General features: G+C 46.0%; 1 protein-coding gene and 1 long non-coding RNA gene across 3 annotated transcripts in view; one reads left to right on the forward strand and one right to left on the reverse strand.

Moving 5' to 3' along the window:
* The first annotated feature begins 940 nt into the window (after positions 1 to 940).
* On the forward strand, positions 941 to 8,783 carry LOC111092974. 2 transcript variants are annotated; one of them, XR_005355877.1, is made up of 4 exons: positions 941 to 1,387; positions 4,520 to 4,752; positions 4,877 to 4,963; positions 6,947 to 8,783. It is a non-coding gene; the product is annotated as an uncharacterized LOC111092974 (long non-coding RNA). The 2 variants fall into 2 exon arrangements; XR_005355876.1 differs by having other exon boundaries at positions 1,031 to 1,387; positions 4,635 to 4,752.
* AZIN2 (antizyme inhibitor 2) overlaps positions 7,032 to 19,114 on the reverse strand; it is a 34,610-nt gene continuing 22,527 nt past the window's right edge. The window contains 2 exon segments of the mRNA NM_001293659.1: positions 7,032 to 7,387; positions 9,970 to 10,184. Of these exon segments, the coding sequence (NP_001280588.1) occupies positions 7,249 to 7,387; positions 9,970 to 10,184 (354 nt within the window). The 3' untranslated portion in view covers positions 7,032 to 7,248.

Raw genomic sequence — 19,114 nt, forward strand, 5'->3', positions numbered from 1 at the left:
AGGGGATCCTAGTAAATAAATACACATGCTGATGTAAAGGCAATTACCGCCCCCTCAGGCTCCCATAGGAAAAGGACTGGGGGAGTATGGTGGAGAGGTTCCTCCGAGGCAGGCAGAGATGCTTCCCAACCGCCTTCGCCAATTACTATCCGTTCTAGCCAAGCTACTTCCTATCCAAGCCTCAGTCTCCTCGGTTGCAAATGGGACTCTTGTAGGCAGTCGCTGTGCTTAGCGAGTCAGGTGCAGCTCTAAGTGCCTTAAACGTCCTTGATTTCGTCCTTAGGACGACGGTACGAGATACGCACAATTATTCCATTTCACAGATGCAGAAACTGTGGCACAGGTGTGGATTTGCCTCCGGGAAACGGGTAACAACTAGACAGAAGCAGGACGCCAGCACCGGCAGGGCCGGGTCCGATTCTGTCAAAATAACTTCCCAGGCTTGTGAGGATTAAATGAAATAAAGCGAGCGAGGGGCACAGGCGGGGCACGGCACGCAGGAGGTACTCTTTTATTGTTTTAAGACGTAAAAACACCTCGGCCTCCAGGTCAGGAACTCGTTCAAAGCCCCTGATACTCTGCGTGAACTCCCCAGACGTCTCTCGGGTGTGAGACGGCCGGGCGGGCGGGCGGGACACCGGGGACGAGGCCCCCAGCCGCCGACGGCCCTCTCGGGGGCTTCTCCTCCCGGCCCCCCCCCCCCCCCCCCCCCCCCGCTTTGTAAGCGAGGCGCGAGGCGGAAGTAGCTGCTGGGTAACAAGCCCACTTCCGGGGCCGCTTGCGGCCTCTCTCGCCCCGCGGAGGCCGGGTCGCCGCCTTCCCACGCCGCTTTTGTCCCGGGCTGACCCTTTTCCTGTGAGAGCCCCGCCCACGGCGAAAGGTCGGCTTCCCATTGGTGGAGACTGGAGCGTCGGTCTCGGAACCCAATGGCCTCCGCGCTCTCTTCCGGTGGGTGAGGGCAGGTCCTCCTCCCGACCGGCAGAGGGCGCGAGAGCACGGGGCTCGAGGCCTCGGAGGCTCTCTGGCACGGATGTGACGTCACGGCCGGAAGCCGGCTTTCCGGGCTCAGGGAGGCGGTGTCGCCCCCCGGCTGTCGCGTCTGTTCGGTGAGAAAACCAAGCCCCCGAAGCCCGCAGTCCATGGCAGTGAGTGGTCGGCCCCCTGCAGGATGCAGGCTGCTCCTCGGGGACTGAGCCCAAGGGGCCAGATGCCCACCCGCCTCCCCCAAGACTCCCGTATTCAGACGACACCTAACGCCTACTCTACCAAGCACAAACCCAAGCTCCAGGTGACACAGGCAGTTGGGAGACGCTCCCTGTCTTTGTGAGATGAGCCAGTGTGTGAGAAGTAGAAAAATCACCTTGTGATCAACATTTCTTTAATACAGGTAGATACAGGATGCTGCGAGTGCTTAGAGAAGCGTTACCCCACCCAAAGGGAGAGGTACCCTAAGCTGAGACCTGAAAGATGCTCCCTTCAACACTTAATTGTGGAACAGCTATGTATAGGGCCAAAAAAAGCTAATTTTACTAACTCGACCTTTAAAAAGCTTTAACTTTAGTTAAAAAGCTAGGTACTAGGAGTCTAGGTACTGGGGACAGGCAGTGAAGAGAGCTCTGCCTTCTTAAATTCCAAGTAGAATATAGAGTACATCAAAGGGTGAGCTATGGGGCGGGCGTGGGGGTGGGAGGAGAGTAAGGGTACCGAGGGGCTACAAAATGCTGGGGTAGGAGTGTTCGTTTTCAAGAGTGGTGGTCAGAAAGGCCTCACTGAGAAGGCATTTGAGCAAAGCCCTGAAGAGATGAGGGAGAGAGATCATGGAGTTCTTTGGGCCTCTAAGGAAATGGTGCCTGGCATGTTAGAGGAGCAGAAAAAAAGGGAATGGTGTGCAGGATTGCTTTCTAAGGATTTTCAGGGATAGTCTTGATGCGTTTCTTACCGTAAATAACGCCTTCAAGATTTCATTCTTATAAAATGTGACTCTACCTAACAGATGGAGGGGCCACTTTGTTCAAGGGTATTCAGAAAAGGCCTTCCCAAGAAGGTGACATTGAAGGTGACCCTTTTTTTTTTTTAATTTATTTATGATAGTCACAGAGAGAGAGAGGCAGAGACACAAGCAGGCTCCATGCACCAGGAGCCCAACGTGGGATTTGATCCCCGGTCTCCAGGATTGCACCCTGGGCCATAGGCAGGCGCCAAACCGCTGTGCCACCCAGGGGTCCCTGAAGGTGACTCTTTAAAATGAGAATGAGTGGGATGCCTGGGTGGCCCAGCGGTTAAGCGTCTGCCTTCTGGCCCAGGGCGTGATCCTGGAGACCTGGGATCAAGTCCCTCCATGGAGCCTGCTTCTCCCTCTGCCTATGTCTCTGCCTCTCTCTCTCTCTCTCTCTGTCTCTCATAATAAAGTATTTTAAAAAAATAAAATGAGAATGAGTCAGTCCAGGAGCGCAGAGGGAATGGCAAGGGTAAGGGCCTGGCTGCAGCAAAAACATAAAACTGAAAAGAGGCCAGTAGGCTGGAGCATGGTGAGAGCAGAGTGGTATGAGGCGAGATCAGAGAGGCAGGCGGAGGTCTCGGGCAGTTTGCTTTTATTGACATCACAGTGGGAATCAACTGAAGGACTTTCAGCAGAGGACTGACAAGATCAGATTCAGGTTTCAGTAAGCTCCCTCTGACTGCTGGAGGCTGTGCTGGGCAATTTAATTTTGCTGGTTGAATTTACACAGGTTTAGCTGTTCATCCCAGGGGTGCCAGGAAGAGGATTTAAAATGGAGCAAAGTGTTGAGTGGAAACTCCCATCTTGTTGCCTTCCCTGCGGTCCCTTTACAGCTGAATGAGCTGGCCTGGGCAGGGGGGGCTTCCAGAGAGAGGGATGACACCCAGAAGGCCACGGTCTCCCTCCAGAATAGGCATAGACAGACATGCATGGCATCTTGTGTCCCTGGGACCTCTGTAAGTCTCCCTGGTGGGGCCCGCCTTAACCAGGATGAAGTAGAGTGAAGGAAGTGTGTACTACCACCAACCCTACAGCTCTCCGCCTTCTGCCCTTTTTGAATATACTTTCTTTTCTTTTTTAAGATTTTTTATTTATTTATTCATAGAGACACAGAGAGAGAATGAGAGTCAGAGACACAGGCAGAGGTAGAAGCAGGCTCCATGCAGAGAGCCTGACGTGGGACTCAATCCAGGGTCTCCAGGATCACACCCTGGGCTGCAGGCAGCACTAAACCGCTGCGCCACCGGGGCTGCCCTGAATATACTTTCAATTGTCTTCTCAAAGATCCTGTGTGCTTCTGTTCCAGAAGCATATGGGGTTTCCTAACGCCTACAGAATTAAAGTCAGACTCACTCTCGTTCAGGGTTCTCTTTGACTGCAGTGCACTGTGAGTTCCTTGAGGATTCATCTCTGCATCATCAGCTTCTACTACAGGGCATGGCCACGGTAAATGCTCAAGGAATTAACCTTTCAACATCATTTATTTCGTCAGGACCTAATGATGTGCCAAGCCCTGAGCCAAGTACTTTATACCAATAACCCTCTGAGGGAAATATATTTAGCAGCCCCATTTTACAAAAGAGGAAACAGATTCAGACAGGTCAGATGCTATGTTTATTCAGTTGTCCATTTGATACATGCTTTTTGAGCACCTACTTTGTTCTAAGTAGTGAGGACCTAGCAGTGAAAAAAAAAAAAAGCCAAGCTCACATTCTGGAGGGGCTGACAGATGATGCACAGAACAACATGTAATGGAGTGTGTCCAATAGGTACTGTGAAGAAAAAGAAAACCAGTTAAGGGAGGAGAGAGAGACTTGGAAAGTGCTGTTTTCTAAAGAGTGGTCAGAGAAGCTGTTACCCAGGGAAAACATTTGAGTAGAACCTGAATGGAGTGGGCGAGCCCCCCAGATAACCTGGGAAGGTCATTTCAGAAAGGGGACAGCAAATGCAGGCCTGGCAAGGGTACGATGTATGGAGTGTTTGAGGAATGGAGGGGCCATTGTGTCTGGGGAGTAGTGAGCAAGGGAGGAGAGAGGGAGTCAGGAGTTGGATGAGGACTTTAAATGGTATGTTCGATGAAATGGGAATCACTGGGGCGACTGGATCCAGCACTGAGCAGAGTGGACGGTGGGGGAAGGAGGGGGCCATTCCCTAGGTGAGGGAGGTGGCAGCTTGGTCAGGTCCATTAACCTCCCAGAGTGAGTGAGTAAGCGAGTTAACCCATGGGAGAAGCCTCAGGAGGCACAGATGGGTTGTGGGGAGGTGTCGAGAGGAGCGTGTCCCTTAGGTGAGGTCCCAGGGCAGGATGGGTCTGGGAGAGGCCAACAGGAAAGTGACCTCCAGGGCAGCCAGCATAGCATGCAGGTTCACTGCTAGTGGCGTGCTTAGGGAGGTGTTCAAAGGATGCAAATGCCCGTGCAGCCTGGGCTCCAGGAGACCCAGGTCAGATTCCCCTGTACAGGCATCAGGGCCTTAACATTCTCCAGATGTTTAGTATTCTTCTCTTCTTTTCACAAAAAGATGGAAATGACAAACAAAAACAACTGAAAAGAAATGACTGTTTATTATTCTCAAGCAAGTCACATCAACTTCTGTGTATATCCTTCTCAGAAAAGTAAATTTCACACTCTTGCAGCAAATGGAACATGAAACATTTGAAAGGCTCCAGTGAAAAATCTGTTCAAACTCCGTGCCAGCTGCTGTCATTTTAAAAGCCACAGAAGCATCTCCCCAGCGAACCTGCCTCAGACAAGGTAATGAGTTTTTCCTGGATCTCACTGCAGCCAGAGGTCTTAGCAGGGCATCTGCTGCCTTTGGAAGCAGATGGCCGGTTCCAGCAGAACCTGTGTTTGCCTTCCTTCCTTCTCCTCCAAACAGGCATGAGCGGCTCCAGATCTGCTCGGCCATCAAAATGGAAGGAGTCTCAGAACTAGCCTCATGGATGAGGGCTGAGCCCCACACAGTGTAAGATGCAAAACCTGGTGGTGGGTGGATAAGCAATGGGCAGTAGTGATGCTGTCCCTGTCTGATTGGTCTCCAAGTCTCTTGGTGTCCTGACCTTTCAGCCTATATATTGTCAAATAATCAAAAACCAGGCCTAGCCTGGAAAAAACATCTCTGCTTTTGACAAGCACCCAGTTCACTCAGAACACATTGCCTCATTAGATGACCTCAGAGCCACATGTAGGACCCAGGAGTGGCTGAGACGCTGAAACAAGCTGACCAGGTGTGATATTATGACTTACAGTAATAGATGTATATTTTGTTTTCATCCCTACTCCTGGCACAGAGATCTCAAAATCCTTGGAATTTCCTAAGTGATGAGTGACAAAGGTGTCCTTTGTTATATCCTACCCCCAAACTCTGGGGAGGAGAGGAGGCTGGAGATTGAGTTCAGTCACTGATGCCAATAATTTAATCAGTCTTGCTTGGTAATGAAGCCTCCATGAAAACCCAAAGGATGGGGTTTGGGGAGCTTCCAAGCTGGTGATCACATGGAAGTGCTGAGACAGTGATGTTACCTGTAGAGGGCATAGAAGGTCTGCACCCTTTCTCCATAGCTTGCCCCAGGAAGCTCTTCTGGCCGTTCCTGAGTTACATCCTTTCATAGTAAACCAGTAATACAGTAAGTAAGGTGTTTCCCTGAGTTCTGTGAGCCACTTTAGCAAATTAAATGAACCCAAGGAAGAGAGTTATTGGAACCTCCACTCTATAGCCGGTTCATCCCAACACACGTCACAACCTGGATTTGGTGATTGGTGTCCGAAGTGGGAGAAGAGTGGGGAGTCTTGTAGGACTGAGCCCTTAACCTGTGAGATCTGAAGCTATCTCCAGGTAGATAGTGTCAGGATCAAATTGAATTGCTGGACACCCAGCTGGTGTCGGAGAATTGCTTGGCAGTGCAGGGGGGAAAAAAACCCACGTACCAGGCTTACCTAGGAGAAGCTCAAGTGAAGGTAAAAATATTCAATGATATGTCCAGAACAGGTAAATCCACAGGGATGGGCAGTAGATTAGTGAATGCCAGGGGCTGGGGAAGGGGCAAATGAGGCACGAATGCCAATTTCTTAAAGAAAATGGACATGCTCTGGATTGGACAGTAGTGATGGTTGTGCAAACTCTAAATATACTAAAAAACAACTGAATTCTATACTTTGGGTTTTAAGGCATGATAATTTTATATTTCAAGGGTTTTTTTAATTGCAGAAGAAAAATCTTTCAGGTACCCTGTTGTAGCTGAGGACTCTAGAATCTGATCTTCTTTGCTAAGCAGCCCACACACCCCAGATGAATAGCCTGGGACCCTAGCGCTGTGAAGGAGCCTTTATCTTGACAATGGACTTCTAGTTGAAGGGCCCTTGGCACTGGACATGGCAGTGCTCCATGGCCAGCCCTGTTCTGGCAGTTACTACCTGAATAAGCAAAACCAGCCGCTCCATATCTGCATTAGTCTTACTGCCTTGCAGACCTGCAGGGACGGTTAGGGGGCAGGGTCTCCTCAGAACATCTCCCAATACCCATCTGCCCTCTATCTTTGTTATGAATTTCCAAAGCTGTGTCAGGTAATGTCATCCCTACATTGAGCCAGGCCTTAGGCTGGGTGTTGGGTTCACATAGAGGCCCCTCACAAGTCAGGAGCTGCAGCCCTAGGGCTGTAGGATGGTAATTCTGACTCCTGCCTCAACCCCTAACAGTTCACTCTTCCTCATGACATCAAGCATGGCAGCCTATGCAGAGGAAAGAGATGAGTCAGAGAAGCTGGCTGCCAGAGGGAGATGCCCACACTGCAGCTAGGTCAGGACTGAAGCAGAGGGCATGGGGTCATCGGTGTAGGGTGAGAAAGTCTCAGCCCTGGCCTAGCCCGGGCTGCTTTGTGAATTGAACTGCTAGATTCCACTGGGTTATTTTTAAAAAACCTAAATATTTATTTGCTTCATATTTACAAAGGTGGAAAGGAGACCAAGGGAGACCCCCAGAACACCCCCACACCTGGCTGACCAGGCCCCTTGCGCTGCAGAGGAAGCGACACAGCTGGAAGGGACAGGATTTATGTTGCATACTTGAACTACAGCGAGTGTAAGACTGGTCCTATTTACAGGGCAGAAACACTACAGGTGGAGCGTGGGGGGCAGCAGAGCGAGCACCAGAGTCCTGGCCAGAGGGTGCCCCTGCCTGCTGCCTTTCCCACATCTCCCAGAGGCATCTCTGCGGCCCCTGCTGGAGTTCTCCGGAGGGGGGACAGGGTCCGCTCACATGATGCTTGCTGGAGTGAAGACAGGGCCCACGCACAAGGTGTCTGTGATCTCCCAGCCACAGGACAGAGGCTTGCACATGCCCTCGGTGTCCTCGTCTTGTTCTGCAGGCAGCAGCTGCCCTCGAAGTGCTTCCCTGCAGGCAAGAGAGGGGCACTGGAGGCAGCCAGCATGGGGCCCACAGGCCAGGGGCTCCTGAAGGCTCCCTGCACCAGAAGTCCCAGCCCCTGGTATGTAGGGTTCCCACCTGGGCCCAGAGCCCAGCCTAGTGCAGGAGTGAGGATGAGTCTGATGACTTCTTTCCCCACTGGTCTCTTTTCCCCAGTGGTCTTCCTCCACAGTAAGGGAAAAGGAACCCATATTTATGGAGCACTGACTACATGCCACACACTGTGCCAGGCACCTTATAGTATCTAATTGTGTTCCCCAAACCACATAAGGGCAGCATTATTATCCCCATTTTACCAGTGAAGAAATTGAGACTGAGAAGGAAGTGACCTGTACAAGGTCACATCCCTAGAAGGTGGTAGAACCAGGATTCAACCCAATTCTCTCAGTCCAAAGCCCACATTCTTTATATCCCAGGCATAGGACTTAAAAAAAAAAAATCATCTCCTGCCCCTCTCCAAAATCCTACAGACCTACCTACCAAGGTTGATAAATGGCTCCACCATCTGACCAGCTGCTCAGCCACAAGTCAGGAATCTTGTTCCCCAGCCCAGTCTATCCCTGTTGAGCCCAGGTCCTGAGCTTTCTCACAGGTGTAGCCACTTCTTTCCATTCCCAGTGCCACCACTGTCTCTACCCAGGGCTATCCAGTCTCTCTGCTCTGCCCCTGCCTCCGCCAGACAATTCTGGCCCAGGTTCATCTTTCCAGGAGGCAAACACCTGCACTTGAGTGGTCAGCAGCTTCCGTCTGCTCTCAGGCCCTGCCCAACCTGGTCTCCCACCTGCAGGAAGGCCTCCCTCTTTGCTGACATGGACACTTCAACAGCAAGTCAGTGGTCAGGCTTGTAGGAGGCTCCCCAGGCCAAGAACCCTCTGTCTCCTTATCTGTCAAAATGGGTTGATCCAATTTCCTAAAAAGCATCAGTGACTGACCCTCTAGTGCCTTCAAGATCAACTCCAGCCTGGGCCTCCAAGGTCCTTCTCCATCCAGTCTTCTGCACAGGCCACTCCAGCCAGATGCAACTATTTGCAGTTCTTTGAATGAACTGGCCTCAAACCCCCACATCTCTCAGCCCAGACTGCCCCCCACCATCAGCTTTCCTGCACCTAACTTCCCCTAGCCCTGGCACCTCTGCCACCCGGCTGTCTCTCCCCAGTGATCTTTCTGCTCTCTGTGCCAGTGTCTGTGTGTGCAGGTCACCACTCTGCCTTGGGTGCCTGTTATCCCCTCAGGACCTAGCACAGAGCCAGGCTCTAAAGCAGGACATTTTGGCAGAATTCCTTGGACGTGGGGAATTTCTTGGCACAGCCATTTTAATACATCAAATTTTTTCATCTCTAATAATGAATAACCCGACTCCCTACACCTCTGCCTGTGTTTGCTTATGATGGAGCCAGAATGGGATGAGGAGGCCTGTGTGGTTGCTTCTTTAAGTTTGTTTCAGACCTTGTCACAACACCCCTGATGTCACAATGGTTGCATCAGCCCATCCTGTGCCCCTGCAGGGAGCAAGTACTACAAAGGTCTGTTGGGTGGATGGATAAAATGTGACCTTGATGCTGAGCTACACCAGCCGGGGGTTGGTAGCACTATTGGGGGTGGGGGGCGCAGTGCTCAAGCACCTAGCATGTCCCCCAGAACACAGGCTAGATTCAGCCTGAGGCCTAGCATAGAAGTCCCTTCCAACTTCTCCTGCCTCTGCAGGCCTCTCCCAGCCCCCACTGGACAAACCTCTCTTTGTGATCACACTGATTCTGTGCAGGTGAGAGAAAATAATCATACGATGCCTGACAGAAGGCCAGACAGAAGGGTTCAACAAATCTGACTTCTGTCTCGTGCCCCTCCTGCCTCACTGGATCCCAGCACTGGCCTGGTGAGGCAAGCAGGGCAAATGTATATATTTCCTATGGAGGCTCAGCCAGCAGGCAAGTCCCAGGCCACAGAGCCCCCCGCCCCCCACTAGTCTGAGCAATCTCCCCTGTCCTCCCGTAATTCCCCCAGTAGCCAGAGTGGTCTTTCTAAAATCCAGGCCAGATATGTCACTTACCTGCTTCATATCAGTCCATGCTCCCCACTGCTCAGAGCCCTGCCCAGATCCAGCCCTGCGCACTCTCCAGCCACAACCAACCTCAGGTAGTTTCTGAAGGCAGCGTGTTCACTCGCTGTTCCTTCTGCCCTGAACCCCCTGCTCCCTCTTGCCGGCTCACTCCCACTCTTCTACCATCTTCCCTCCTCTGGGAACTGGGTCTGGGCATCAGAATGGGCTCTCAGCTTCCGCAGTCCCGTGTCCCCCCCCCCCCCCCCCCCCCATTATCACAAGTGCCTGTCTGCTCCTCTGGGTCTCTCACAGGATGCTGAGCTCCTCAAGGCCAGCTCCAGCTCATTCGTGGCCACACCAGGTGCCAAGCACAGGCCTTACTGGGAATCAACAGCCAGGAGGTACTTGTCAAACTGGATGTCATGGAAACCAGTCTGAAATCTCAGATTTCTCTTGTTCCCTGCCTGCTCCCTTGCCCTCCCCCACTCCCTTCTCAGCAGGGCCCCCTTACCAGGCCACCCGGGACATGGCATAGGTGACTCGGCAGGTCTGGGTCCCCCCAAAGAGGGAACCCATGCCCACGGTGTAGGCGCCCATGTTCTCAAAGACCAGCCAGTCCCCTACATGTAGTTGTGGCAGCCACAGGCCCTCAGCTACGCAGTCACTGCCATCAGCCACAGGGCCCCACAGGCTGCTGCTGTACAGGGGCTGCTCCGTGGATGATTTCTGCAGAAGAGACAGACAGTCATTTCAGCTTTCCTGGGCACAGTGAGTGCAGCCTTAGCACTCCTTCCCTCTAAAGCTTTCCATGGCTCCCATAACCAGTACAATAGTCTAGAAGGGCCTTCTAGCCTGGCATTTAAGCCACTCCTAATTCTCTGCATTCATTACGTTATATATTCTGAAGCCATAATGCCTGGTCTTCAATCCAGGCTTCAACACTTAGTGGATATGTGACCTTGGGCAAGGTACTTAATCCCTCTGTACCTCAGTGTTCTCATTTGTAAAATGAGAATAATTATAATACCTACCTCACAGGGTCACTAAAAGGATAAATGAGTATATGTAGAGCATTTAAACCAGTGTCTGGCACATAACAAGGGCCTAGTAAGATAGCGCTATCATTATTACTGTTATTGTTATTACCTCTCTGCTCTGATCTTCATTGGCCATCTGCCACTTTCCAGACCCTGGGTCTGTCCATACCTCTGCAGCCCTTCCCCCTTCCTCAAATCCATCTTGGCCTCTGGGCCCAGCCTTGGGGCTCTGTCTTCTATGACAGCCTCCCAGATACCCTCATTCCATGCCAGGCCCCATCATAGGAGCCAGAATTATACAGGTGTGTGAAACACCCACTCACCGCCAGGCTCTCAAGCCTGGGAGGAAGATGGGCCTCTAGCAGATAATCACAGGGTGATCACAAAGAACCCCATGGGGTAGACCAAATTCATCTCATTTCAGAAAGTGAGGTTCTGAGAGGTTACATGGTTTGCCCAAAGACATAAAATTAAAATTGTTTTCTTAAATGACTTAAAAATCCAGAAAAGAAATCTGTAACACAGACCACTTGCTGACAACCAGTGCAGTGTGGGATCCTGCAAGGCAGGTCCTAGAGGAGGAGTCCTGACAGAAAGGTGGACATGAACGAACCCTGACTGTGCCCTTTAGCCCCCTTCTTCATCCCCAACACGCTCACTGTATTCCAGTTACTCCAAGGCTCTGGGCTCTCAGGAAAACCTTGCTTCCCTTCCCCCAACCCCATTCCTCACCCTGTTGTGCCCTGAGGCCCCAACCCCATCAACTCCTAATTTCCCTTTAGATCTCAGCTACCATGACTTCATGAAAAGCCTTTCTGAAAGCTCCATGCTCCCTCCAACAAACTTAGCCTTCATAGCATTTGTCATAATTTATAATTAGGTATTTGTGAAATGTATCTGCTCAGGCCTGTTCTCCCTGTCAGACTATAAATTCCATGACCCCAGAGATCATGACCATCTTGTTCACTCTCCCTCTCCCCCGTGTCTAGCAGTCTGGCATAGAGTAGGTACTTTTTTGAATAATATCTTTTAAATAGATGAACGAATAGGAAATACATAAGTGATGAGAAAGAGAAGAAGAAGAAAAGAAAGGGGAAAAAAAGGGAGGGAGGAAGAAAAAAAGAAGAGATTGATAGAAGCCATCTAAAGAGAAGGAGGGGGCAGCCCGGGTGGCTCTGCGGTTTAACGCCACCTTCAGCCCAGGGTGTGATCCTGGAGACACAGGATCAAGTCCCACGTCAGGCTCCCTGCATGGAGGATCAAGTCCCACGTCTGGCTCCCTGCATGGAGCCTGCTTTTCCCTCTGCCTGTGCCTCTGCATCCCTCTGTGTGTCTCTCATGAATAAATAAATAAGATCTTAAAAAAAATTTTTTTAATAAAAAAAAATAAAGGAGGTAATGGAGAAGACCAATAGAGGAAAAAGAAAAAATGTTCCAATACCATAGCCAGCAGCAGGAATGAATAAAATTGAGAAAAACTACAGATTCCATAAGCAGAAATAATACTCATGTATATGATTAAAAATTAATAAGCCATTAGTCTCATTAATAAAAACATGTACATATTAAAGTAAAAAATTCAAGCTATCCATATTCATGAGTCACTCAGCACATACTTATTGAGCACCTACTATGTGCTGGGCTCCAATCTAGGAGCTGGGAAGTATATATTCTAGTAAAGAGAAACACATATATCCTTGTTCATATAACTTAACATTCTTGCTTGTGAGCCTTCTGTTAATAAGTAAAATTAATCTCAGTTGCTCTGAATTATTTCCCTTAGCTCCACTTTAAAAAACATTAAGCTAACTTTCAAAGCTTTGAGGGGAAAATGCTCTATAAATGAATCCATGAGGATCCCGAGAAAAGAGGTTCCAAAGGTTCTTTGACAATAAAGTAAAAAAAAGACACCCTTGCATTATAATAAGAGTTCTCTTCTTATTAGTGGTATAAATAAAATCAGAGGAAAAAAACTTTAACTTCACAGGAAATAATGCAAAGCTACCCTTTTGCTATTTAAAGCACCCCCCCCCCGTTTTTTAAGAAAAAAAGGAAACAACAAAAAAAAAGAATCTGCAAAATAAATATTCCAAAAGCATGTGGTGACAGGCTTATTAAGTCTTAGCTCTTTTTATGAGTCTGGAAATTGAGTGGAAACGGACAAGCACCTGTAAAAATAAAGCTGCCCAATCTGCTACCAGGCCCCTCTGTGAGAGAGGGCAGAGTTTACAGAGCATGCCCACTACGACTTCACACCTCATCTGAGAGGCAGCTGCAGCCCCCATTTTACAGATGAGAAAAGTCGGAGAGAGGAAGTGACCTGCTCCAGGTTCTGGATTGAGTTAATAGCAGATCTCCCTAGTGGTCCCACACAAGGGGCCTCCTCGCTGCATCAACTGGCTGCCCTCCTCAAAGAGGCCCAATAAGTGACTGAATCCACAGAAGAAACAAGGTCAAACATTTATAATGTCTAATGGTCCTAATGGAGTCCTTAAATAATTCCCCAACTCTTAAAACAAAGCAATAATCCCTATTCTACATAAAGTGCACAAAAATATCTTTTAAAAAAATGGAACGAACAAGGGCAACACACAAAAAGGAAAACAACAAAAACATATGGTCAGAATTTAACTTGTGAACATACAGGAAAATCTAAAACAAAACCATACTAACCAAATCTCCGCTCATAGCCAAAGAATCACCTTCAGTGATTTATTTCTCTATGGAAGACAGGAACAATATGAGCAAGGCGACCACCAGCTTCATCATAATATGGAAAATATAGATCCACAATGCAAATCTAATTTTCTCAGTATATGTCAATATGGCATTCAATAGCCTATAGCATCTATTCTTGATTACAACTACAGACAAAACAAAATCAAGCCCTGCAAAGCAGAGACTATTTAAAGAGGTAACTCTAACTTAATGGATATACATTAGAATGGCCTCATTTCAGAACCAAAACCAACTTTAGTAATTAAGTTCAACTCTTCATTTTCCAGACGAAGAAACGGGAGAAACAGGCTCAGAGAGATTAAGTTAACTTGCCTAAAGTTACTCAGCTATTATATGGTAAAGTCAGGACTCAAACCCATGTCTTCTGACTCCAAGTCTGAAGCTTTCTGTCACCATTCCTATTTTATATATCATGAGATGTGTGGGCAATAGCTATTAGGGGGGGAAAAAGAAACAAAAAGGTATAATATATAGAAAATGGAAAAAAAAATCACATTGCAGGGACTCCTGGGTAGCTCAGTGGTTGAGCATCTGCCTTTGGCTCAGGTCATGATCCAGTATTTGCTTGTCTGCATCCTGGGGTCTTAGGATTGAGTCCCGCATTGGGCTCCCCACAGGGAGACTACTTCTCCCTCTGCTTAGGTCTCTGCCTCTCTCTCTCTGTGGTGTCTCATGAATAAATAAAATCTAAAAAAAAAAAAAAAATCATATTGCAGATAACATGTTTGCCTACCTAGAAAATCCAAAGGAAAGGGGATAGTTTTCGGGGGAAAATCAATGTGTCTCAGCATGCAAGCCGTTGTCTCAGCTCAGAAACACAGGCAAATGTTTCCATTCACAATAGTAATGAAAGCATTATGTTATTAAATTCTTGGATGTACTTGGCCCACAATAACTTATTCAAAGAAAATAATAAAACCTTAATGAGAGAAATAAAATACAAGAGCTCTACTTCTCCTAGCTGGAAAAACTTAATAAAGCAAAATAGAGAATTCTCTCCTATTTAATAAATAGATTAAGTAGGCTAATTGAAATCCCCAAGATATTTTTCTGGATGTTATAAGTGGCATGATAGAATAAATGTGAGCCTATCAAAGAATACTAATAAGCAATAATGACAGACTCCATTTTAATTAAATATTTAATTCCTACAAAAAATATTTGTACCATGTTTAAGATAGAAAGAATAACAATAAAATGAATATCAGTGTACCCACCACCAGCTAAATAAATATAAAATTTCCAATATCTTTGAAACCCCCATGTGGCCCACCCCAATGACATGCCACTTCCCTTCCCCCTCCAAAGGTAGCAGTTATCCTGAATTTTGTTTTCATTATTCTCCTGCTCTGTTTAGCACAGTATTTAGTTTAGTACACTTTTGAAATTTGTGTAAAATCAAATTATAGAGTATGTAATCTCGGCAATTTTCTTTTTTTGTTGAAACTTACATTCCCAAGATTCATCCAACTGATATATATATATATATATATACCCTTAATTCACAACATGCTGCATCCAATTCATTATATGGAATACACAGTAATTTATTATCTATTACCCTGCCAACAAATGTTAATGTTGTTTCCAATGTTATATATTATAAAAATTGCTCCTGTGACCATTCCTCATATATATCCTCAAATTCACATGCCAAGAGTTTCTTGACAATATATATCTAAGAACTTGCTGGAAGGTAGGGTATACACATATCTCACTTTATCTGAGTAGTGACAACTTGTTTCTCAAAATAGAAATACCAACTCCTACCTGTCAATGTCTAAGAGATCCAACTACTCTATACCCTTACCAACTCTTGATATTGTCATGCCTTTAATTTTTTTCTAATCTAGTCAGTAGAAAATGGTGTCTCCTTTTCATTTGAGTTCATGTTTCCTTGATTATCAACGAGGTTGGACAGTTTGTCATTTTTCTATTTGGATTTCCTCCTCTGTGAACTGCCTGTTAATGTATTTTGTCTATATCTCTCTATTGATTTCCATTTTGTATTGCTTTTCTTATTATTTTCTTAAGATTCTTATGTAAGAATCCTTCATATATTCTGTGTACTGATCTCTTATCCAGTTGTATATATGTTTCCATACTTTCTCCTAGGGTGTGATTGCCTCTTTCCTTTTGCTGACAGATGAACAGAAGCTCTTTGTTTTAATTTAGACAAATATCAGTCATTTCCTTTTCTGGTTTCTAAGAGATTCTTCACTGTTCTTCCCTGTTTCAAGGTTAAACTGATATTCTCCTATATGGATTCCTGGGATTTATATTCATGTGTGCATTGAGATAGGGATTCAACTTCATTTTTTGCATATAGACAATCAGATGTCCCAGCACCATATATTAAACTATCCTCAGTGATCTGCTTTTCAAGCCTTGTCGAAAAACAAGTTTCCAGATATATATTGGGTTTTCCTGTGGTCTCAACTATGTTGTTTATTTTTTTTATGACGGTGTCCAAACTAAACCATTTCAACTACCTTCAATGTTGGCAATTATATTATCTATTTATATAGATATATATTTTTATTGTGTATAATCTATTATCCATTATATTATCTATATTCTTTTATGGTTATTCTAAACATTTACATTTTAACATGCATGCCTAACTTAAAGTCTAAAATTAAACAATATCTTCCTCTCAGTTAAAAACCTTAGAACACCAACTTGGTTCCTTTACTTCCCAACTTATATTCTATTGCTGTCCAGTGTTTTAGTTTATCTTATTTGTGGCAGAGGCTGCTAATTGCCTACACCAACACTTCCAATCCTCAATTTTTGCTAGACACAGGACCACCTAGAAAGACCATGTTGCTAACATTCCTTACAGGTATTCATGGCCATGGGACTAAGATCTTAGCCCCAGCAAGATGATGACACCTAGAAATAGGTACAACTGGAAGCAATATGCTTAAACCACCAAACCTCCGATGGATGTAGGCTCCGAATTGCCTACATCCAGACATTTACATGAGAGTGAAATAAGCCTCGATATCTTGTTCAAGTCAGGTAACTTGGGGTCTGCTACTCACAGCAGAGCCTAATCATAACTGAAAACTGTTTTTAACCCCAAAAATATTATTGGTGGTGGTAGTGGTGGTGACAGTCAGTGATCCTTTGGATAAACCCTCATATTTAGCTATCTTTGGTCACCATTCCTTCTTGCAACTCAGACCATCCATCTGGAATCATTTTCCTTATGCCTGAAATATATCCTTTAGAACTTTCATTAGTGAAGATCTATTCTCAGTATTTGCTTGTCTGAAAATGCCTACATTTCATACTCATTCTGGAAAAACAATTTTGCTGGATACAAAATTCTAGGTTGATATATTAAAGCTGCTATTCTAATATCTCCTACCTTCATTATTATGGGAGAAAAGCTTTAAGTCTGTCATTCTTCTATAGGTAGTCTTCTGTCTCATTTCTATCACTAGTTTTAAGATCCTCTCTTTGTCTTCAGTATTCAGTTTCATTAATATGTTGCCTATGTGTGGGATTCATTGGATTTCCTAAATCTGAAAACAGGTCTTCCTCTCTGCCATTCTATTGACTCTCTGCCAGTTACTAACTTATTGCCTCTCAGCTCCCAATTCACCTTTCTTTGCCTTGCTTTGTGGTACTGGAGCTGAACCCTTGCCAGGTAGCTCTATGTTAAGTTTTGTCAACAGAGATTGCTGGAAAGATATTACAAGGACAGATCAGGAAAAAGAGACTTTCACTCTTTCATCATACTGTGTTCTGTGTAGTCCCTATGGCTCAGTGTACAAGGGTATGGTAGCCTTCACCTCAGTGGTCCTCACAGTTCAGCCTTGGCCCATGCCCTCCAGCAAGCTTCTCCTCCACTCAGCAGCAGGCTACCCCTGAGATCCAGTTGTGGTGGGGCAGAAGGAGAGGGAGAGAGAGAATCTTAAGCAGGCTCCACACCCAGTGTAGGGCCTGATACAGAGCTCAAGGCAGAGCTGATCTCACGACCCTGAAATCATGACCTGAGTCAAAATAAAAAATTGGAGGCCTAACCACATGAACTACCCTGTGATCAAGTACCTCTTGATAACAGTGGTCACATTTTAAATTTCTTATTTCTTTAAACATTATAAACATTCTGTTTTAACATCTGATAATTCTAATACATGAAATAATTGTAGGTCTGGTTCTGTTGTCTATTCTGCTGGTTTTCCCTCATGGTGTTTGTGTTTTGCAATTTTTTGACTGCAAGCTCATGTACTTTGGCACTTGTGAGAATTCTTAAAAGCCTAGGCTAAAGATTTCTACTCCAGAGGGACATTGTGTTTGCTTCTGAAAGGTAAAATAAATTCTAGCCTTGACGTTTTTCAGACAACACAGTTGTCTGAATATGAATTTGGGCAACAAAGCCAAAAAAAAGGCTAGCTTATGGCTCTAAAGTATCCATTTTGTATCTTCTTCTTACCACTACCAAGATCCAAAAAATGTCTTTTTGCTGTCCTCCTCTGTGGGATAGGTGTTTTTCTGGTTTACCCTTACACTGATGATTAGGTACTTTTTTCAGGTTCACAGCTTTATGCGAGGGATTCTATCAGATTGTCCATCCCGACTGAGTCCCTTAGGAACCCATGCAGCTATCAAAACCAAAGACCAACACCCCAAGGGGTCAGCATACACTCCCAGAGAGAAAGCCAGTTTCAAAGTCGGGTTTTCTCTCTGGGTTAATGAATTCATTTAATACATATTAGAATAGCCACTATTTTACATGCTTGGGACACACTAGTGAAAAAAAGAGACAAAGTCCTTCTTCTCATTGTGTTTACAGTCCAGCAGGAGGGAGGCAAACAACAAAATAAAGAAGTAAATTAAGAGATAATAAATGATACTGAATCAAAGAAAGCACAGAGCAGGGGGAAGGGCAGGTGGCAGTATTAAGGATAAAGTATAAGGCCTCACTGAAAAGATGACCTCAGGCAAAGATGCAAAGGAGGTAAAGGAATGAGCCTGTGTGGTACCTGGAAGAAAGGTGATCCAGGAAGAAGGAAAAGCTGGTGCAAAGATGCTAAAGCAGGGACATGCCATGAGGAACTGTTCCATGAGGAACTGCAGAGAGGCTGCCATGACTGTGATAGGATGGGCAAGAGGGAAAGTAGTGAGGGAGGGGATCAGAGAGGAGACAGGGGCAGATCACAAAGGGTCTTAGAAACCCCTGGAGGGCTTTTGCTTTAATTTGGAGTGAGACAGGAGCCAGGGCAGGGTTTCAGGCAATTTTAATAAAGCTAGACATGATTTGACTTACATTTTAAAAGAATTCCTCTGGCTAGTGGGTGGAGAATAGGCTGGCTTTTACTCAAAGTGGAGATGCCTGCTTTCACTTAATTTTGACCTCTGAAGAATCCCCTGCTTTCTTGTAAGTCAGGATACAGTTTTCTTTGTTGTCAGTGGGGAGGCTGTTCAGAGTATCTAGACTGCCACATTGCTGGAAATAGAAGGCACCCTACTGGTTTTCTAAACACAACACAAAGCTATTGCGAAAACACTATGGAATAGGCTGAACAAAGAAAACAAATTATCAAAAAACAGGATAAAGACAAGAGATGAAAAAAATAAAATTACTGTACAGTATGGCAAAGCAGTAATAAAACAAAAAAGCAGTTGAAATCATAAGTTAAGAATTTTTAAGACAAAAACTAGCCAGATCCACATTTAACAATGCTATTGCAGCACACTCAAGACAGAGTCACGCTTCATAACCATAAATCACTAGAATAAAACACAATAGGCAAGTTAAGAAAGCCCAATCCTGTCAATAGAGAGAGGATCTCCAGGCAGAGTGGAGTGACTGAGGCTTGTGCCCTGGATTTGGGCTCCCAAGATTCTTATTAAACTCCTGTGGTA

This window comes from Canis lupus, chromosome 2, assembly GCF_011100685.1.
Source record: "Canis lupus familiaris isolate Mischka breed German Shepherd chromosome 2, alternate assembly UU_Cfam_GSD_1.0, whole genome shotgun sequence".
In the NCBI taxonomy this organism is placed as follows: domain Eukaryota; kingdom Metazoa; phylum Chordata; class Mammalia; order Carnivora; family Canidae; genus Canis; species Canis lupus.